The sequence below is a fragment of the Macaca fascicularis genome, chromosome 16, assembly GCF_037993035.2.
Source record: "Macaca fascicularis isolate 582-1 chromosome 16, T2T-MFA8v1.1".
Taxonomy (NCBI): Eukaryota; Metazoa; Chordata; class Mammalia; order Primates; family Cercopithecidae; genus Macaca; species Macaca fascicularis.
Genome location: NC_088390.1, coordinates 874364 through 896487, shown reverse-complemented (window position 1 = coordinate 896487; position 22124 = coordinate 874364). Strand labels below are relative to the sequence as shown.

At 45.4% G+C, this 22124-nt stretch overlaps 1 protein-coding gene across 3 annotated transcripts; it reads left to right on the top strand.

Moving 5' to 3' along the window:
• The first annotated feature begins 35 nt into the window (after window positions 1-35).
• GLOD4 (glyoxalase domain containing 4) lies at window positions 36-21717 on the top strand. Of its 3 annotated transcripts, none has more exons than XM_065532220.2 (9): window positions 36-151; window positions 3510-3559; window positions 5336-5456; window positions 6414-6558; window positions 10854-10990; window positions 12107-12193; window positions 12458-12571; window positions 12660-12746; window positions 19534-21717. In XM_065532220.2, the coding sequence occupies exons 1-9, from the start codon at window positions 62-64 to the stop codon at window positions 19597-19599; spliced, it is 897 nt and encodes a 298-aa protein (XP_065388292.1). In that variant the 5' UTR covers window positions 36-61; the 3' UTR covers window positions 19600-21717. The 3 variants fall into 3 exon arrangements, with proteins under 3 accessions (XP_065388292.1, XP_073874251.1, XP_073874252.1); XM_074018150.1 differs by having other exon boundaries at window positions 3510-4418; XM_074018151.1 differs by having other exon boundaries at window positions 3510-4718.
• The last annotated feature ends 407 nt before the right edge of the window (window positions 21718-22124 follow it).

The following is a 22124-nucleotide window of genomic DNA, read 5'->3' as shown; positions in this document are numbered from 1 at the left end:
CCGGGGCGCCCGTCGTGGGCGGGGCGGTACCGTGCGCGTGACGGCTGCGTGCGCGGGAGTCATGGCTGCTCGCAGAGCTCTGCACTTCGTGTTCAAAGTGGGAAACCGCTTCCAGACGGCGCGTTTCTATCGGGACGTCCTGGGGATGAAGGTGCAGGCCGGGTTCGACTGGGGCTGGCGCGCGAGGCGGGAACGGGCCCCCGAGCCGGCCCTGGCGGAGGGAGGGGAAGATGGGTGTGTCGTGAACCTCAGCCGGAGGGTGCCCGACCTTGGGCCCTGCGCGGAGTTCAGCTTCGGGAGCGGCGAGTTGCCGGTGGGGATCATAGGCCTTGGAGAGGGGCCTAACGCGATTAGTCCCCGCGGTGTGCCCAGCACGTCCTTTCGTTTAAGTCACTCGTAGATGTTTACTGAGCTCCGCCCTTGTGGAGCTTACTGTCTACCGGAAAAGACGGTAAATACACAAAATGACATATAATGCTTTCCAGTTAATATTTGTCTTTTCCGGTTTGGAGCCTTTGATGTAGTTAAAACCAGCATATTCAGAGTTCTGCTTCTGTCAGGGCTGGTCGGAATGGCTCCACTCGGGTACTCAGTCTCTCTGAATATGGGCTCCAATTCTCAACCCATCTCCTTTTCAGCAGCACCCACAAGCAGTCTCTCCCCGGTCCTGAGAAGCTGTTACTGCAGGACTTGGTTGGGGAACGGGGTTTGGGGGACCTCCTTCGATAAGCCGGGGAGGTAGGGAGCACACCAGTAAGGAAGACTTGAAAGGTGCAAGAGCGCGGTTTAGTGTGGAGGCGGTGCGGTAGACGGGGGTCTGAATTCGTCAGATCATTTTTAAAATATCTGCTATTTTGCCGGGCGCAGTGGCTCACGCCTGTAATCCCAGCACTTTGGGAGGCTGAGGCGGGTGGATCACGAGGTCAGGGGATTGAGACCATCCTGGCTAACACGGTGAAACCCCGTCTCTACTAAAAATACAAAACATTAGCCAGGCGCGGTGGTGGGTGCCTGTAGTTCCATCTACTTGGGAGGCTGAGGCAGGAGAATGGTGTAAACCCGGGAGGCGGAGCTTGCAGTGAGCCGAGATCGTGCCACTGCACTCCAGCCTGGGTGACAGAGCGAGACTCCGTCTCAAAAAAAAAAAAAAAAAATCTGCTATTTTTAGGGTACTACATTGAGTTTTGGCAGCAAAGGTTCAAATGACCCTGATGGATAATCCTCCATTAGAGCTCATGGCCTGGATTGGGGTGGGAGTTGGAACTGGATTTGTACGTAGGTGATGGTAATGGAAGTCAGAATTTGATAGTGAAAAACCACAAAACTTTCGATAGCAGAAACCACAGAGCTGTCCCTTGTTAGTATTTCTTCGTTGATCAAAAGCTTGCTGTAAAGACTAAACATGTGCCGGGCGCGGTGCCTCACACCTGTAATCCCAGCACTTTGGGAGGCCGAGGCGCGGATCGCTGGAGGTCAGGAGTTGGACACCAGCCTGGCCAACATGGTGAAACCTCGTCTCTACTAAAAATACAGAAATTACCCGGGCGTGGTGGCACGCACCTGTAATCCCAGCTACTCAGGAGGCTGAGGCAGGAGAATTGCTTGTACCTGGGAGGCAGAGGTTGCAGTGAGCCGAGATCGCGCCATTGTATTCCAGCCTGGGCGACAAAAGCAAAACTCCCTCTCAAAAAAAAAGATTAAGCACCTTATTATATGTATAGTATTTAACATATAGATGATAGTACATTATGTAAGTATTAGCAACTATTATGAAAATACAAAAGGAGAGGTTTTTCCAACCTGGGTGGTGAGGAAATAATTCCTGTAGACCTTGTATTTGAGTTGACTTTTTTTTTTTTTTGAGACAGAGTGTCGCTCTGCCACCCAGGCTGGAGTGTAGTGGCGCGATCTCCGCCTCCGGAGTTCATGCCATTCTCCTGCCTCAGCCTCCCCAGTAGGTGGGACCACAGGCGGCCGCCACCACTCCTGGCTCATTTTTTTTTTTTTTTTTTTGTATTTTTGGTAGAGATGGAGTTTCACCGTGTTAGCCAGGATTCGAGTTGACTTCTAAAGTTGGGATATCCACAGATAGATTAGAGGGGGAGCTACATAGTAACACTAAAGAGCCAGTGCAGTGATGGCACATGTTTGCGAAGCCACTGGTTTTATGTGCCTTTAGTTGAGGTTGCTTAGTTGAAGTTGAGGAGTTGGGATATCAGGATGGACAGGTCGGCATTGCTTCTGGTAGTATCTTGAATGCTATGCTAAATAATTTGGATTTTATGCTGCAGTAAGAAGGGAGCTCACTTACGTTCTTAAACAGGGCAGTGATGGGATCAGACCTGTGTGCTTTAGGCATGTACTTTTACGGTGGTATTAAGGAAGGATATCAATAAGGATGATTTTTAATAGTCTGAGCAGAGCACTGGGAACTTGAACTGGCAGGAGCTGTGGGAATCAAAAAGGAAGACTAAAGCCAACACATTGAGAGCCTGCTGTGTGCAGGGTTCTGTGAGATGCTTTAATAACTTCCATTCCCATCACATGTTAGGAGACTGAGACTCAGATTCTAACTTGCTCAGAGTTACACAACTACTAAATGATGGAATTCCAAATCAGACTCTTTGCTTTTTTTTTTTTGAGATTGAGATTTGCTCTTGTCACCCAGGCTGGAGTGTAATGGTGCAGTCTCAGCTCACTGCAACCTGTGCCTCCCGTGTTCAAACAATTCTTCTACCTGAGCCTCCTGAGTAGCTGGGATTACAAACGCCCACGACCACGCCTGGCTAATTTTGTATTTTTAGTAGAGACGGGGTTTCACTGTGTTGGCCAGGCTGGTCTCGAACTCCCGACCTCAGGTGATCCGCCCACCTCAGCCTTCCAAAGTGCTGGGATGACAGGCATGAGCCACAGAGCCCGTCCTTTTTTTAAATTCATTTTGAAATGGAGTTTTGTTCATCACCCAGGCTGGAGTACAGTGGCGTGATCTCTGCTCACTGCAACCTCCGCCTCATGGGTCCAAGTGATTCTCCTGCCTCAGCCTCCTGAATAGCTGGGATCACAGGCACGTGCCACCTCGCCTGGCTAATTTTTGTATTTTCAGTTGAGATGGGGTTTCACCATGTTTGCCAGGTTGATCTTGAACTCCTGACCTCAGGCGATCCACCTGCCTTAATCTCTGAAAGTGCTGGTATTACAGATGTAAGCCACTGTGCCCGGTCCAAATCAGACTTCTTTAATGCTGAAGGCTGCACTTTTTCCCACTGCATAGCACTGCTTACCAATCTGAATAGATTTCACAACTGATTTGGTAGCCCGACCCTTGGTGTCAAACTGTTCTTGCTTCTACTGCTTCTATCCTGGGAGAAGTATAAAGCTCATTTGCTTTTGTTCTTTTACAAATAAAGCTTACAAATGATAATATCTGTGTTTTGACATTTTAGTTTCTGCTAAAGATGCTGTGAACAATACTAGTAACACTTCACAATTTATTCTAAATCTCACACCAGGTCCTGCGGCATGAGGAATTTGAAGAAGGCTGCAAAGCCGCCTGCAATGGGTATGATACCTTGTTTCTTAAAATCTTCTTTAGGCTCTGACTACACCCGGATAACAGAAGACAGTTTCTCAACGTGAGTATAAAGCAGTGGAATTAATTAAGGAGGCAGTAAATTGCGGAGGCAACTTCAGGAACATGGGGAACACATACTCTGTTTCTCTGCACCCTCATAGTGAGTATAAAGCAGTGGAATTAATTCAGGAGGCAATAAATTGTGGAGGCGACTTCAGGAATGTCGGGAACACATATTCTGTTGTCTCTGCACTCTCATACAACACTTGTGGCACGTGAAGCAATTCTCCAGTTCTCTTAATACCAGCGGGCTGTCCTGTTATTTAATCCGATTGATAATCTACTGCAGTGGCCCATGGAACGAAGGGAAACGCTGGAAACACTTGCATTTACTGGTTTATTATAAAGGGTACGAGTTAGAAACGGCTGGACGGAAGAGATACACAGGGCAGGGCATGGGGAGCGGCCGCAGAGCTTCCGTGCTGTTCCGGGGCGGCCGCAGAGCTTCCGTGCTGTTCCGGGGCCGCAGAGCTTCCGTGCTGTTCCGGGGCGGCCGCAGAGCTTCCGTGCTGTTCCGGGGCGGCGGTGCTTCCGTGCTGTTCCGGGGCCGCAGAGCTTCCGTGCTGTTCCGGGGCCGCAGAGCTTCCGTGCTGTTCCGGGGCGGCGGCGCTTCCGTGCTGTTCCGGGGCCGCAGAGCTTCCGTGCTGTTCCGGGGCGGCGGTGCTTCCGTGCTGTTCTGGGGCAGGCTCCGATCCAGCACCTGCATGCGTTCAGCATCCCCGAAGCTCATCAAGTCTCGTTGTTCAAGCCTAATAGAGCCCAGTCTCCATCCCTTTCCTTCCCAGAGGTTGGTGGGTGGGACTGAAAGTTCCAGTCCTCTAATCATTTGTCTTTCTGGTGACCAGCCCCATCCTGAGTCTATGTAGAGGTCCCACTCTAAGTCTCCTCATTAGCATTAACTCAGGTGTGACCGAAAGGGGCTCATTGTGAATAACAAAATATGTTCCCGTCAGGAAATTCCAGAGGAACCGGGGACAGTGACCAGATATGTTGCATATTATGCCACAAATGCAAATACATGCTCTGGATGAAGCAGCGGCTTCTAATGTCCTTGTTTTTTTTGAGACAGTCTTACTCCGTCACCCAGGTGAGAGTACAGGCTCATTATCCTGGCTCACTGCAACCTCTGTCTCCCGGGTTCAAGCAGTTCTCCTCCCTCAGCCTCCCTAGTACGTGGGACTGCAGGCACGTGCCACCACACCCAGCTGATTTTTGTATTTTTAGTAGAGATGGGGTTTCACCATGTTGGCCAGGCTGCTCTTGAACTCCTGATCTCAGGTGATCCTCCTGCCTCGGCCTCCCAAAGTGCTGGGATTACAGGCCTGAGCCACTGCGCCTGGCCATCTCTTAATCTTAGTACCATGACAAGTTGGAACAGTCCAAGTCCATACTTGTTGATTGATAGTCAAGGAAATAACAGGTTAGTTGGAGAACTGTCTTTAGGATTCTGTTCCTTGCTTTACAGAAAAGGTGAACAAATCTTTCCTTCAAGTAGATGCTGAATAGATAGTCTTAGGAGCTTGTTGTAGGGTCCCATGAGTACTGCCCACAGCTGCTTTCTGCACCATCTGAAGTCATCTCATCCTTAAGAGAACTTTTAGGACCAGACAGGACTGCTCATTTCTCTGTGCCCAGTAGTTCTCTGGGGGTGGCCTGAGGCCGATTTGTCTGTGGTCACTTAGTTCATTTACTTTTATTTTCTAGGCCTTATGATGGGAAATGGAGTAAAACAATGGTGGGATTTGGGCCTGAGGACGATCATTTTGTTGCAGAACTGACTTACAATTACGGCATCGGAGACTACAAGCTTGGCAATGACTTTATGGTAAATACTGTTTTTTTCTAGTGGATTTTTGGCTGGGGGTAGGTAGCTGGTTGTAAATTTGAGTAGGGTGTTGAGGGTGCGTGTGAGTGAAGAGATAACATTTGAGCAGAGGCTCAAAAGAGGTCAGGGAGTTAGCCATGTGGGTATCCGGGGGACGAGCATTCCAGGCAGCGAATAGCCTGTGCAAGAGCCCTCAGGTAACATCTGGAGTGTTCAAGGAGGTGTAAGGAAGCCAGTGTGGCTGGAACAGAGAATGAGAGGGGACGTGGTAAGAATGGGGTCAGCAGTGCCATGGGGTGAGACTGTAGGGGGCCTCCTAGACCATAAGTCATCCGAGAGAAATGAGCCATTGGAGGACTTTGAGCAAAGGGAAAACAAGGCTGGCTGCTCTCTGGGGGTAGACTGTAGGATGCGTTTTGGAAAGTTTACTTTGGCTGCAGAGTGGATAATGGATTTACAAGACTGGAGGCAGAGAGGCCATTATAATAATCGAAGCTAGAAACAAGGCTGGTCTTATCAGAAAGCATAGGTGTCCATTTCTAGACACTTTGATTAAATGTAAGGAAACCTTGAGAGTTTGCTTATTTTTGTTTTGTTTGTTTGTTTGTTAAAAAAGCAAGGACAGTTCACCTTAAATAGGTAGCTAGCTGGCAGACCCAGGTAGCATCAAGATTTCTCTGGCTAGATCTTTAGAATTAGAAGAGGTTATCTTTGGTGTTAAATGAATCCGACTTCACTGGCATTTCAATTTCTGTCCTATTATTCATGAAGATCTGAATGTTTGTGGGATAAAACATTGAAAACCTGTTTTTAAATCGCTAGAATAAAATGTTGGATGCCAGTTAATCTTAGGTGATTTTACCTAAAGGCAGTAGGCAGTAGGGGTTGGGCTCATTGTCTTGTTCTGTAAAATATCTGTTGTGATCATGTACTTGGATGTACTGTGGTTTGTTTTAGGGAATCACGCTCGCTTCTAGCCAGGCTGTCAGCAACGCCAGGAAGCTGGAGTGGCCCCTGACGGAAGTCGCAGAAGGTGTTTTTGAAACCGAGGCCCCAGGAGGATATAAGTTCTATTTGCAGAATCGCAGTCTGCCTCAGTCAGGTAATTATACCAGAACCAGAAAAAGCCTCTGTCTAAAGGCATCTTTGAGGAAAGGAGAGTGAGGGCCGCCTGTCTTTTTTCTGTGTTCACGTGACGTGTCTTCCCCAGCCAATGCTTTTACCTGTTACCGGAGAAATTATATTCTCATATCAGAACTTTAATACATAGCAATAGGGGATCTAGACTGGTTCTGTTCTACTGGTAATTTATTGATTTGTGAGTCTTTCATCTGTAAATAACAGAAAACCCAACTACATTGAACAGTTATGGAATGTTTTAGCTCACAGAGCAGGCGTTCTATAGCTGGGGAAGATTTCAAGGTTAGATGATTCGCCAGCTCGCCACATTTTTCTCTTTCTACGTTCTGTTGTTCTCTGCAGGTGCCTCTCCTAGAGCTGGTCCCCTCAAGGTTGCAGGAGGGCTGCCAGGAGCAGGCAGGGCCACATGCTCCCACATGCCTATCTGGTAGGAGAGGAGATGCTGACTTCTTTTTGCTTTTTTTTTTTTTTTTGAGACTCTGTCGCTCTGGCTGGAGTGCAGTGGCATGATCTCTGCTCACTGCAACCTCTGCCCTCTGGGTTCAAGCAATTCTCCTTCCTCAGCCTCCCAAGTAGCTGGGATTACAGGCGCCTGCCACTACGCCCAGCTTTTTTTTTTTTTTTTTTTTTTTGTATTTTTATTACTTTTTAAAAATTATTTTTTTTTTGAGACAGAATCTTGCTCTGTCGCCCAGCGCCCAGGCTGGGGTGCAGTGGCACAATCTCGGCTCACTGCAACCTCTACCTCCCAGGTTCAAGCGATTCTCCTGCCTCAGCCTTTCCAGTAGCTGAGATTACAGGCAAACGCCACCATGCCCAGCTAATTTTTGTATTTTTAGTAGAGACAAGGTTTCACCATGTTGACCAGGCTGGTCTCGAACTTCTGACCTCACTTGATCCGTCTGCCTCAGCTTCCCAAAATGTTGGGGTGACAGGCGTGAGCCACCATGCCCGGCCCTTTTTGCTTTCTTCTTTTTTTTTTTTTTTTTTGAGATGGAGTCTTGCTCTGTCGCGCAGGCTGGAGTGCAGTGGCGCAATCTCGGCTCACTGCAACCTCCGCCTCCCAGGTTCAAGTGATTCTCCTGCCTCAGCCTCCCGAGTAGCTGGTACTACAGGCGCTCACCACCACGCCCGGCTAATTTTTTGTATTTTTAGTAGAGACGGGGTTTCACCGTGTTGGCCAGGATACTCTCAATCTCCTGACCTCATGATCCACCCGCCTTGGCCTCCCAAAGTGCTGGGATTACAGGCGTGAGCCACCGCGCCTGGCTTGCTTTCTTTTTAAGAGCAGAAGAAAAACTTTCCTAGAATCTTCCAGCAAACTTCCTGGTCAGATCTGATATACTGTGCCTGCTCCGATACCAATCACTGGCAAGAGAAATAGGATCATCCCCAAACCATTTAGCCTCTGGAGCCGAGGTCCCAAACTTTAGGGTCGGTACTCGGCGAGGGATGGCGTGGAAATGAGGAGCCCCCTCGCTGACTGCCACACAGAACAAGAAGGAAACTTTGCAGGGTTTGTTTTGTTGGCTGCAGAGACAGCCTCATCAGTGTTTCATTTTGTATTTAATGCCTGCAAATTCACCTACCTGCCCTGCCAAAACAAAAGCAAAAACGGGGAAAATGCTGGCGAATGGCAAAGGCACTTGTGCCCACTGTCTCACTTGGTGAACGTATGACCGCAAGTGGGCCTTAGAAAGGAGTCCTGGAAATTCTTCTTCCACTGGTCGGCCTCCTGTCCCCGGTGCCCCCCTGCTGAGTCTGCGTAGGATGTTGAATGCTCCTTGTTTATCATCTGGTGCTCAGCAAAAGAAAGATCAGTCCGTTCAGTGTGGGAGGCTAGACTTGGCTGCGTGGGACTCGTGGAGAGATGGTGTTTCTCTACTTCACTGGTGATTTAAAGGGTGTTTATGGTGTTTTTTTGTTGATAGGTGATTGATCCTTTGCTGACTTTAAAACTTAACTCTTGCAACTAGCTTCACCATCCATTTTTTTTCTCCAGCCTTAGTGATATGTCAGTACTTAAAATAATAGAGAGCTCCACGGTGCTAAGATGCTTTTGTCCTTTGGAATGGAAATCCCTTTGGGCGTTTCTGGTTGGTTGTGGTCAGACCTTCTGTCTGGCTGGCATTCATCTTTCCTCTGAATTACTTCTGTGCAGCTTCATCCACTTGTTAACTTCCTGTCCTGCGTCCCTTCAGGCTCCAAGTCAACTGGGATTTGTTGATTTTGAAGTAAATGGAAAGGAGAAAAATGGAGCCTGCCAGGCGGAGGCACTTGTGAGAAACAGCGTCTTAGTCACAGTATTACTGTTCTAACAAACAGGACTAAGGAGGTGAAAAACGAAAGAAAAATGTAATGAATGTATCATAGTCAGATGGAGACATGGAACAGCTCTTTAGAAAGTCACTTTAAATGTGAAAAGTTTCCAATAACAGTAGGTGTTTCAATATGACTTTTATTCTTTTTACAAAATAATCAAGTTTCTTCCTTCGACAAGCAGATAAGCCGGAAAAAACACACACACCCATATATCCAGAGAGAACCACTGCTGACGTTTTAGAGTATATCTTTCTAATCTTTCGTCAAAAATACATATATATAATTAAGTGTATACATTTCTTCATATCCTTTTATAGGAATTCCATTGTATTATTACATTGTAGGAAGATAAACAATTCTCTGTTGTTGGATATTTATGTCGTTCCTAGTGTTTTGTCGTTCTAAGCAATACTGATGAATGTCTTGGTGGTAAAAGCCCGTCATACATCCACAGTTACCTTTGAGTGGCTGAAAATTGACTTGTTCTTTCAAAAGCAATGAACATTTTTTAAAGCTTTTGGTACAGTCTGACAAATTATTGCCCAGAAATGTACTAACTTACACTTTACTAGTATTGTAAGATAGTGATTTTCCCCTCTACACTAATAAGAGTTAACACTGCCAACTTTTAACATTATTTGCACATTAGATAACAAAAGATTTTATGTGAATTCTAATGTCTTTGTTTTTTAGGGGGGTCAGGTTGAATATTTTTTCATATGTTAATTGAGCATTCTAATTCCTTCTTCTGTGGATTATTGCTTTGTGCCTTTTGCCTATTTTTCTAGCATGTTCATTCTTTTCCTATTAATATTTACAGGTGATTTACATATTAAGGACTTTTTGTCCAATCTATTGTAGTTTTTCCCCCTACTGTGTTGTGTACTCTGGTTTTGATTGTAATTCCTTTTTTTGTTTGTTGTCTAGTTTTCCATTTTGTGTAATTTGCGTAGCAGAATTTTTTTCATCATAGTTCTTCTATCTTTGGTGTCAGGTTTAAAGAAAAATCTTCCTCTACTCAAAATTGTATAAATAATCATCTATATCTGGTATTTTCATGATTTCGTTTTTTAAACTTATTTTTTTAACCCATCAGGAATGTATTTTGTCATTTATTTCAAAGATGTAAGTTTTTCTTACCAAATGACTAGCCAGTCTTCTTAGTGCCATCCATTGAATAATTAGGCTTTTCATAGTGTCTTTTTTTTTGTTTTTGGAGACAGGATCTCACTCTGTCGCCCAGGCTGGAGTGCAGTAGTGCAGTCTTGGCTCACTGCAGCCTCGACCTCCTGGGCTCAAGCGATCCTCCTGCTTTAGCCTTTCAAGTGGCTGGGAATACAGACATGAGCCACCAAGCCTAATTTTTTTTTTTTTTTTTTTTTGAGACGGAACTTTGCTCTTGTCTCCCAGACTAGAGTGCAGTGGTGCCATCTCGGCTCACTGCAACCTCTGCCTCCCAGGTTCAAGCGATTCTCCTGTCTCAGCCTCCCAAGCAGGTGGGATTACAGGCATGCGCCACTACACCCAGCTAATTTTTTTTTGTATTTTCAGTAGAGACAGGGTTTCGCCATGTTGGCCAGGCTGGTGTCGAACTCCTGACCTCAGGGGATCCACCTGCCTTGGCCTCCTAAAGTGCTGGGATTACAGGCGTGAGCTGAGCCACTGCGCCCAGCCAATTTTTAAAAATTTTTCGTCCAGGTGAGGTCTCACTGTGTTGCCTGGGCTGGTCTTGAATTCCTAGGCTCGTGCAGTCCTCCTGCCTCAGTCTTCCAAAGTGCTGGGATTACAGGCATGGGCCACCGCACCTGACTTCATACTGGCTTAAAATCCCTTTCTTAACATAAACTGAATTTGTATGTATTCATGAGCATGTTTTGGTCTTTCTGTTTTATTCCATTAAATTGATCTGTCTGTTCCTGCTTTATCACCCAACAGATCCTGTATTAAAAGTAACTCTAGCAGTGTCTGATCTTCACAAGTCCTTGAACTACTGGTGTGATCTACTGGGAATGAAAATTTATGAAAAAGATGAAGAAAAGCAAAGGGCTTTGCTGGGCTATGCTGATAACCAGGTGAGCAATCTTGGAGAAGAATAACTAACCTGTTACTTTGAATTTGGCTTATAAATGAAGCTTATAAATGGCTTATAACCTATATGAATGAGGTTAACATGAAGGTTGTTCCCATAGTTTCTTCACAGTGATTCAATATTTAGATAGATAAGCAGAAAATGAAAATAAGTGATAACCTCACCACCCAGATATTACCTTGTTTATATTTGGGGATATATCTCTTCAGAAGTGGAATTGCTTAATCAAAGAGATTGAATGGATTTTTTTTTTTTTTTTTGAGATGGAGTCTCGCTCTGTCGCCCGGCGCGATCTCGGCTCACTGCAAGCTCCGCCTCCCGGGTTCCCGCCATTCTCCTGCCTCAGCCTCCCGAGTAGCTGGGACTACAGGCGCCCGCCACCTCGCCCGGCTAGTTTTTTGTATTTTTAGTAGAGGTGGGGTTTCACCGTGTTAGCCAGGATGGTCTCGATCTCCTGACCTCGTGATCCGCCCTCCTCAGCCTCCCAAAGTGCTGGGATTACAGGTGTGAGCCACCGCGCCCGGCCCTTTGAATGGATTTAATACAAGATCTTTTTCATCTCCTTTTGCTAATAACCCAGCATTTGAGCACGATGTAGTTCTTGCCCTTTGACCCTGCAATTCTACTCCTAGGAATTATTTACAGATGTACTCAGCACACAGAGGCACACAGAAGTGTGTGCAAGGTTGTCTGTTGCAGCATTGTTTGTAATCACAACACGTAAGAATTTCAGTGTCCTATAGATTAGAGACATACTTCAGTAATTTATGGTTCATTCGTGGAATGGATTACTACGTAGCTAGGAAAGAGATTGAGGCAAATCTTTATGTATCGATATGGTGACATTAAGTGGAGAAAAACAAGGAACAGAATAATTTGTAAATTATGCTACCATTTGTGTAAAAAAAAGATAGATGCGTGCACGTGCAGTGCTTCTAGAAGGATACACAGGAAACTGCTTACTAGTTGTCTCTGGGGTGAGAGTAGGCTAGAACCTTAGTTTTTACTTTATTCCTTTTGTATATACTGTTTGAATTTTTCTACCACGTACATGTAATGTAGAACCTGTTCCAAAAAATAACCCCCTTTCCTATTTCAGTGTAAGCTGGAGCTCCAGGGCGTCAAGGGTGCGGTGGAGCACGCAGCAGCTTTTGGAAGAATTGCCTTCTCTTGCCCCCAGAAAGAGGTAATGCTTGATACCAGATTGTTTGAGCTCTGCGACTAGCTCGTTCAGCCCAGCTAAGAACCTTGGCCTTCCCTTCTCGAGGTCCTTTTGACTGTGGCTTTAGTATCAAGGTCAGCAGTTGTTTGAAGAGCAGCTGAGATAGTAAATTCAAACACACGGCGCCTTGGTTCTTTCTGGTGTCTGATACTCCTCTAGGGCTGACGAGGGCCGTGTCCTGAGTAGTATGTGACCCCTGGCTCACGTTGCCCCTTTGTTTTCCTCAAGTTGCCAGACTTAGAAGACTTGATGAAAAGGGAGAACCAGAAGATTCTGACTCCCCTGGTGAGCCTAGACACCCCAGGGAAAGCAACAGTACAAGTGGTCATTCTGGCCGACCCTGTAAGTATTCCTCAGGCAGGGGGCAGGCTGGACCAGGGGTTTCTTCAAGGATGTCTTTGGCAGGTGTCTTTTCTCTTTATTGGTGTAGGACGGACATGAAATTTGCTTTGTTGGGGATGAAGCATTTCGAGAACTTTCTAAGGTGGATCCAGAGGGAAGCAAATTGTTGGATGATGTGAGTGTCATTTCTACATTTGTGTCACCATGGGCTTGAGGGGGGTGGCATTAAGTGTGTGTGGGAGGGCCTACGCAACAGGGTCCAGGTTCTTACTGTCAGAACCACGTCCTTTCGCTGTTGGGTTGACCTGAGCCAAGGACTGATGTCTTCACTGCCACCTGTGGAGACCGCTCGTCTAGACTCGGCATTTGTGCCTTGCCACAACCTCAGGCTGCCCTGGAAGCAGTGCTGCTGGATCCGTCCTTATTCTGCTCTCTGCATGGAGATGCCTCCATCCCATCCCCCTCAGCTCTGCAGCTCCTTTGATCATCTCTTCTCCATTCTGCAGCATCCGTCTCTTTTTTCTAGTGAGTTATTCTCGCCAGCATGCAAACAGGCGCTGAAAGCTCCCATCCTTTAAAAACCTTTTACTGACCCAATATCTCCTCTCCAGATTCTTCTGAAAACCTGAGTGCGCACTGTTTCCCTTTTCTACGTCCTCTCCAGGTTTCTTCTTCTGAAACTCTGAGTGCACACTGTTTCTCTTTCTCGCCTCCCGTTTTCACTTCAGTCTGTTGTGCACTGGCTCTCGTTACTTGGTGAAGTGCTTTTGTTTCTTGCCAAATATAGCAACTACTTTTAGATTCTCATCAAACTCAGTAATTCAGAAGCATTCCAAGTAGTTTTCGGATCCTGGCTCCTAGCACATACCTGGCGTGTACTAGACGTTCTGCAAATACTTTGTTGAATGATTAAAGGAACAGATCTGTCTTTCTTGGTTCGGTCATATAACTATGTGACTGACCTTAAACAGTTTACTTAAATTCTTTGAACTTTAGTCTTCTCATCCAAAAATTTCAGAAAATAAGAGTGTCTATCTCATCAGCTTGTTATAGTTTATAGAGCTTGGCAAATTACATAATAGTAGATGCACAATTAACGTTAAAGCAGGAAATGTATAGAAAATAGTCTTTATACATTTTATTCTGAAGGAAGATAGAATCTCAGTTATCCTCTCAGCTGACAAATTTGCCAGACTCTTTCTCCTCGCTCTTTATTTAATTTAATTAATTAATTAAATTTTTTGAGATGGAGTCTAGCTCTGTCACCCAGGCTGGAATGCAATGGCGCAGTCTCAGCTCACTGCAACCTCCACCTCCCAGGGTCAAGCGAGTCTCCTGCCTCAGCCTCCCGAGGAGCTGGAACTACAGGCGCCCGCCATCATGCTGGCTAATTTTTGTATTAGTAGAGACAGGGTTTTGCCAGGTTGGCCAGGCTGGTCTCAAACTCGTAGCCTCAAGTGATCCACCCACCTCAGCCTCCTAAAGTGCTGGGATTACAGGTGTGAGACACTGCGCCTAGCCCATTTTATTTTGTTTTTTGAGATGGATTTTTGCTCTGTCACCTAGACTGGAGTGCAGTGGTGCGATCTTGGCTCACTGCAACCTCCACCTCCGGGGATCAAGCGATTCTCCTGTCTCAGCCTCCCGAGTAGCTGGGATTACAGGCACCCGCCACCACACCTGGCTAATTTTTCTATTTTTAGTAGAGACGAGGCTTCAGCGTGTTGGCCGGGATGGTCTCGAACTCCTGACCTCAGGCGATCCGCCTGCCTTGGCCTCCCAAAGTGCTGGGATTACAGGCGGGAGCCACCGCGCCTGGGCCCATTTTATTTTTAAAACGGGGTCTCTGTCACCCAGGCTGTAGTGCGGTGGCGCGATCTCAGCTCACTGCAGCCTCCGCCTCCTACGCTCAAGTGATCCTCCCACCTCAGCCTCCCGAGTAGCTGGAACCACAGGCGTGTGCCACCACGCCTAGCTAATTTTTGCATTTTTTGTAGAGATGGGGTTTCACCATGTTGCCCAGGCTGGTTTCGAACTTCTTGGGCTCAATCGATTGATCCATCTTGGCCTCCCAAAGTGCTGGGATTACAGATGTGAGCCACCGCGCCCAGCCTCTGCTCACTCTTCCATAGCACTGATGAACTCCTGCTCCCTGGCGATCCTGACATTTTCTTTTTCTTTTTTTTTGAGATGCAGTCTTGCTCTGTCGCCCAGGGTGGAGTGCAGTGACGCGATCTCAGCTCACTGCAACCTCTGCCTCCCAGATTCAAGCAATTCTCCTGCCTCAGCCTCCTGAGTAACTGGTAGCTGGGACTACAGGCACGCACCACCACGCCTGGTTAATTTTTGTATTTTTAGTAGAGATGGGGTTTCACAATGTTGGTCAGGCTGGTCTTGAACTACTGACCTCAGGCGATCCGCCCGCCTCGGCCTCCCAAAGGACTGGGATTACAGGCGTGAGCCACTGCACCCAGCCATCCTGCCGTTTTCATCTCCCTGACAGTTTCTCCTCAGACACGGGCACCTCTTTCTGTGTCTCATCCCAAAGTGTTTTTTACCCGTAGCCCTGCTGTGCCATTTTTCCCACTCTGCATTCTTCCTCTGCTCTGGTGAGGGCTTACCTGCGACTCTGCTTACCCCTGCTCTGAACTTAACCATCATCCTTGCTCCAGCTTCCTCACTTCTAGTTTTTAACTCCTTCCTGAGCTCATACAAGTGGTGGTTGTTGATGAGGCATAATTTAGGTAGAATTTCAATGTGTTTTGACAGTTGTGTTTACTCATACAACCATTACTCAAAATACACACCATTTTCCCAAGAAGTTCCCTCATGCCCACTTCCAGTGAGTTGGCACCCTCATCTCCCAGATCAGCCGCTATTCTGACTTCTGTCACTGTAGGTGAGCTCGTTCTTGGACTTCATACAAATGGGATCATTCGGTATTCTCTTGTGCCTGGCTTCTTTTGCTCAACGTGGTTTTGAGATTCTGCCGTGTAACTGCATATCACAGCTTGGTGCCGTTTTTTGTGTTTTTTTTTTTTTTTTTTATTGCTGATGGATACTCAATTTTATGAATATAACAATTTGCTCATTCATTCTTCCAGTGGTGGACATTCGGTTTATTTCTAGATTTTTTATCTAAGGAAGACTGCCATGAACATTCTTGTGTAAATCTTGTTGTAGATAGATAAATGTTTCATTTCTCTTGAGTAAATATCTGGGAGTAGAATTGCTTTTACCTTATAAGAAAGTGTCAGACAGTCATTGAAAGTAATAGGACCATCGTTTGTCTGATAGGTCCAGTTGTTCTTCATTCTCACCAACACTTATTTTGCTTTTTGTGGTTTTCTTTACCTGTTCTAGCACATGTGAAATGGTTTAATTGGTGCAATCAAGTGATCCTTGCGCCTCAGCCACCCACATAGCTAGGGCTGCAGGTGCACCACTGTGCCCAGCTAATGTTTTCTATGTTTGTAGAGACAGATTCTTGCTGTGTTGCCCAGGCTGGACTGCAGTGATCCTTCCAGCTCAGCCCCACAAAGGTTTAATTTTTATTTCCCTGATGACTGCAGGGATATTTCAGTGATGTTGAGCAGCTTTTCATGTGCTTATTAGCCATTTACTTCTTTTTGTGAATTTTATGTTCAAGTCTTTTGTCCATTTTTAAATAACTTTTAATATTTCACGATGAAAAGTTCCAAATATGCAGAACCGAAGAGAGTACAACAGGTCCTTATGTGACTCTTACCTCGATGAAGAAGAGTCATTCCTTTGAAAAATTCCAAATATGCACAACCGAAGAGAGTATGGCCGACCCTTACGTGACTCTTACCTCCACTCTGTACCGTAGTTTCTCATTGTTCCTTCATCACTTGCAAATGCAAGTATTTTTCCCAGCCATTCATTGAGTTTTTGAAGACCAGGAATTTTTTGTTTTGGTGAAGTCCAGCTTATGAACTTTTTTTCTTATGTGTAGTACTTTTTCTGTCCAGACCAACGTTACATCCCGAGAAGCTCTTCACTTAGGAAACCCACCATGTATCAAACTCAGCGTGTCTATAACTCATCTTACCTCAAATCCATTCCTCTTCCAGTAATATTAAATAAAGGCTACTTGGGAGTGTAGATTCTGGAAACCTCAATCTATGTTCCTGGGTTGCCGTCTTCAAGGTTGGCCCAGATAAACTCTCTATTTATAGTAAAAATATATAAATAAATAAAAATAAAAAGAAATAAATGCTACTATATCAATACATTCTTAAGTGCCTTGTTTTTATTTATTTATTTATTTTGAGACGGAGTCTCACCTGTTGCCCAGGCTAGAGTGCAGTGGCGTGATCTCAGCTCACTGCAGCCTCCGCCTCCCGGGTTCAGGTGATTCTCCTGCCTCAGGAGAGTAGCTGGGATTCCCAAGTAGCTGGGATTACAGGCGTGCGCCACCATGTCCAGCTAGTTTTTGTATTTTTAGTAGAGAGAGCGTTTCACCATGTTGGCCAAGCTGGTCTCGAACTCTTGACCTCAGGTGATCTGCCCGCCTGCCTCCCAAAGTGCTGGGATTACACCCAGCCTTAAGTGCTTTATATACATTCTCTGATTCATACCATAACCTGCAAGGTTGATAGCATCAGCCTTTGCAAATGAGGAAACCGAGACTAAACATGATTAAGTCATTGGCCCTCACCCTTGAATACCATACACCAAGTGGCAGGTAAGGGCTTGGATGGTGATGAAGTCATTCCCCCTCACCCCTGAGGACCACACACTGAGTGGGAGCAGGCAGGGCCTGGACGGATGCCTTTCAGGCTTTACCGTCAGTCCTTTTTCTTCCTCTCTGCCCTGCTCCCTCCCTGGACAGGACAGCGTATCTGTGATCCTGCTCGTTCCCACTGGAATCCTCGGAGCCGGTTTTGGTGTTATTTTGTTATGTTTTGTTTTTTAACATTTAATAGACGTTTTAGATTTACAGACAGTCACTTTTGAACATTATTTCTCCTCATCCTTAAATTACTTTAGCTGTTAGTCACCAAGAGCTGTGAGTTCTACCTCTGAAATTTCTTCTGCCTTTCAGCTCTCCCTTTGAAAGGCCTTATTGTCACCTTACGGTCTGTCCCAAAGCAAATATCCAGTCATTTTTAAAACTGTTTGATCTGATAGCTCTCTCTTGCCTCTGAGATAAATTTCAGACTCTGTGACAGAGCGTGTGACATACTTGGACATTCCCTACCCTCTGACCTTCTGTCCTGCCTCCCTCCCTAAGTCCCCTGACCCATCCCCATTCCAGTCCCACTGAACTGTTGCATTAGCTAAGATACATCTTCTTGCATCCAACCCAAAGGGCTTTCCCCCCCCTCCTCTTTTAATTGTCCTTCAACACTTAAAAGCTTTCTTAGGTTCGGCCAGGTGTGGTGACTCACGCCTGCAATCCCAGCACTTTGGGGGACCAAGGCGGGTGGCTCACCTGAGGTCAGGGGTCCCAGACCAGCCTGACCAACATGGTGAAATCCTGTCTCTACTAAATACAAAAAATTAGCCGGGCATGGTGGCGTATGCCTGTAATCCCAGCTACTTGGGAGGCTGAGGCAGGAGAATCGCTTGAACCCAGAAGGCGGAGGTTGCAGTGAGCCAAGATTGCACCATTGCACTCCAGCCTGGGTGATAAGACCGAAACTCCGTCTCAAAAAAAAAAAAAAAAAAAGCTTTCTTAGATTCTCCAAATCATTTAGTTGTTCTTTCCTCCCACTTTTTATGGCTCCTAAAAGACAGAAACGTGCATATTTGTGAGCTGTGGTTTTTTAAAGCGTATCTTTGATTTTTAAATACTTACTTTCATTAAGATAATAAATCAGATAGTACTAAGATATTTTAGAAATGAAACGGTCCATCTCTGAGTTACACTTCCTAGGACAGCCACTTTCACCTTCACTGTTTCTAAATAATAAATATATTTGTTTCTTCATTTTCAATTGCCCACTCATCTTGTGACTTCCTGCTGAGGTAGATATTATAGCAGATGCTTCAGGACACACACATGCGTACACACACTCTGTCATGCAAAATGCTTGTTTCCATATCTGAGTTCTCAGCTGTTCTGTACACTCCTCGAAGCTTCCAGCTGTCTCTGCTGACACCCCTGAACCCAGCATGGTACCTAGCTCTTTTTGACTAAGTAAATGAATGTTTGTTCTTGCTAAACAACTAAAGGGATGCTTGTGGAACCAAAAATTGTTAAGGCTTTCTACTTACTTACGTATTTTTATTTGTGTCTTTATGTATATATATGAGACAGGGTCTCACTCTGTTACCCAGGCTGAACTCGAATTTCTGAACTCAAGTGATCCTCTGGCCTCAGCCTCCAAGTGGCTATGACTATAGGTGTGACCACGGGGCATGGCTCAAGGCTTCATTTTTAATTAAGATGCCCAAACTAAACAGAACCAACATCAGAAGAGTAGGCTGGGAGGAGACTTATGAAAAAGGAATCATTCCACGCTTCATCACTAAAACATCACATAGAGTTTCATGTTTGACCTCACTATCAGACTGAGTTTCGTGATACTAAAGATTCCTGAGTATCTGCCCAGATGCTGTGAGTGGAGAGGCAGCACTTTCTCTTTTACCAGAGATCCTACTGCCTGGCATGCGGGTCCCTGGTCTAGTTGGCCCTCCAGCCACACTTCCTAGCTACAGGCTTTGCCCTTGACTTGGCAGAGTGAGGGTCCACAGTGGCTCATTACTCACCAGTATCTCTTGCCTCACTGAACATAATACTCTGTACTGGATTAATACTCTTTAAATGTTAACAAAAAATTTTATTTCTCTTTTCTTTTTTTTGGAGCGGGGGGTTGGGTCCTTTTTTTTAATGTTAATTTTTTTACTGTGGTCAGTACAGTGTGGTATAAAGTGGGCTATATCTTTTGTTTTTCAGACTTGGAGTCAATGTTTATTCTCTTTCTATTTTACAGGCAATGGCAGCAGATAAAAGTGACGAGTGGTTTGCTAAACACAATAAACCCAAAGCTTCAGGTTAATGGAAGACGTGATGCAGAGCAAGCCTCTGTGATTCCTGCCCAGCACCTGTGAGGCCTGACGTGTCAGTTCCTGATAAATGTTCTTCTGATTTGTTTCCCCTAGAGGCAAGGAGGCTTGGGTAGTGCAGATCTGTGTATTTCAACCTTTGAAAGCTCTGATGTATTTTAGAAATGAAATCCAATCATGAGTGCAGGTAGAGAACGCCTGCTATAATCTACAGTATTGCTGGGACTGCACATTCTGTATATAACTGTGTTCGATTAGTGACAGATGATTGTCCAGACTAGGACAGCAGCATGAAACATGACTTTGGTTGGGATTGCAGATGGTTAGGGTTAACTCTGAATCATGCGGATTTTATGAGAGCAGGTGTTCAAGTCAGTCCAAATTAATGGCTTGTCATGGTGCCATTCCCAGCACCTGATAATGATAGGCTGTTCTGCTATCTCTGGCAGGTTTTGACATTTTAAATTTTTTTTTTTTTTTTTTTTTTGAGACGGAGTCTCACTCTGTCACCCAGGGTGGAGTGCAGTGGCCGGATCTCAGCTCACTGCAAGCTCCGCCTCCCGGGTTCACGCCATTCTCCTGCCTCAGCCTCCCGAGTAGCTGGGACTACAGGCGCCCGCCATCTCGCCCGGCTAGTTTTTTGTATTTTTTAGTAGAGACGGGGTTTCACCGTGTTAACCAGGATGGTCTCGATCTCCCGACCTCGTGATCCGCCCGTCTCGGCCTCCCAAAGTGCTGGGATTACAGGCTTGAGCCACCGCGCCCGGCCAGACATTTTAAATTTTTTAAAGAAATTTTATTCCTTGGGCCAAAAGGTTTGGTTAACATCCCCATCTTTCTTGCTTTTACATTTTGAGCATCCAGAGGAAACAGAAAGGAATGAGTGTGTGACGTTGCTGCACACCTGGCTCTGTGCAAGTTTCTTTCTGTATATATATATTTTGTTTTGTTTTATTTTTTTCTGTGTATATTTTTAATCCCCACAGAACATCATGTGAGATTTCTTTAAAATAGATTAAACAATTTCATCAGCCTGAAAAAAAGGTTTTAAAAATGTTTTCTTGTAGTTTTGTTTGGTTCTATGTAACAAATAGGTTTTAATCACTCGAAATGGAATTATATTGGGTATTCATCGAATAATTAAATTTTTTTTTTTTAAAGTAAGCTTCCAAAATCAAGCTGTTACACCAGTCCCTAAGTCTCATCATTTAAAGTGGCGGCCAGGTTCGGATTTTTAAAAATAAACTTAGGAGATTGGAAGGAATTGACTCAGAGGATCCTGGTTCCAAAAGAACATACATAGAATTACTTGTAAATCATAACCTCTGCTGTCCTCCCTTACTGGCAGGGCGCGGGGCATGGAAATTTTGGTTGCGTTTCAGCTTATCTTCTTATAGGTGTGATACTATTATACCTTCACTGAGAGAAAGAAATTATCATCCAGCTCTACAGCTTTTCATTCAGCTTAAATTCTGTATCCTGGGGAAGCAATCTTGAGTTTCAAAGCAAACCAAGTTATATATGGCCCTCCTCTAGGTAATTGGTTCTTTTTTTTTTTTTGAGACAGAGTTTCACTCTTGTTGCCCAGGCTGCAGTGCAATGGCGCAATCTTGGCTCACTGCAACCTCTGCCTCCTGAGTTCGATTGATTCTCCTGCCTCAGCCTCCCAAGTAGCTGGGACTACAGGCATGCGCCGCCACGTCTGGTTAATTTTGTATTTTTAGTAGAGACGGGGTTTCTCCACGTTGGTCAGGCTGGTCTCGAACTCCCGACCTCAGGTGATCCACCCACTTCAGCCTCCCAAAGTGCTGGGATTACAGGCGTGAGCCACTGTGCCCGGCTTTTTTTTTTTATACATGTGGAAATTATTATATGAACTTTGAATAACCAGATAAACTTCTGCTTCTCTTTAGAATGTATGTTAATTTTCCTATTTCCTATTAGATTAAGTAATTTTTAATGTTCATCTCTAGTAATATTGTCCTCGTGAAAAGAAACGCCTTTTCCCAGTGTATTGGACCGCTATAATGTGGCCCTCGAAGTTTGTTGTAGTAAAAGAAGTGATTTATGTAAGTACTGAATGACTGAATAACAGACACTGGTTTCCCTTTTGTCTGCTTATCTTGTATTTTGCGTACCAAAACATTTTTCTCCTAAATATACAACTGTGCATGATAGTGGGCACCATGCAGGGTGCAAGATAGCGCTGTGTGTCTGCACGGGACATTTTCGCTTTAGGAGATCTGCCTCCTTTTATTTATTTCATCGCTTGTCATGTCTTTTGCGTTGTTGCATTTTGTTTTTGTTTTTCTTTATTTTTGAGACAGAGTTTCACTCGTCACCCAGGCTGGAGTGCAGTGGCACAACCTCGGCTCACCGCAACCTCCGCCTCCTGGGTTCAAGCGATTCTCCTGCCTTAGCCTCCTGAGTAGCTGGGATTACAGGCATGTGCCACCACGCCTGGCTAATTTTTGTATTTTTAGTAGAGACGGGGTTTCTCCATGTTCGTCAGGCTGGT

Bases quoted from the DNA above. Each gene is read 5' to 3' on its own strand.
- GLOD4 (XM_074018150.1), top strand. From the start codon at position 4,027: ATGGGGAGCGGCCGCAGAGCTTCCGTGCTGTTCCGGGGCGGCCGCAGA. The intron at 4,419-5,335 runs GTTGGTGGGTGG...TTTATTTTCTAG, and splicing joins CATCCCTTTCCTTCCCAGAG to GCCTTATGATGGGAAATGGA. The intron at 12,747-19,533 runs GTGAGTGTCATT...TCTATTTTACAG, and splicing joins GAAGCAAATTGTTGGATGAT to GCAATGGCAGCAGATAAAAG.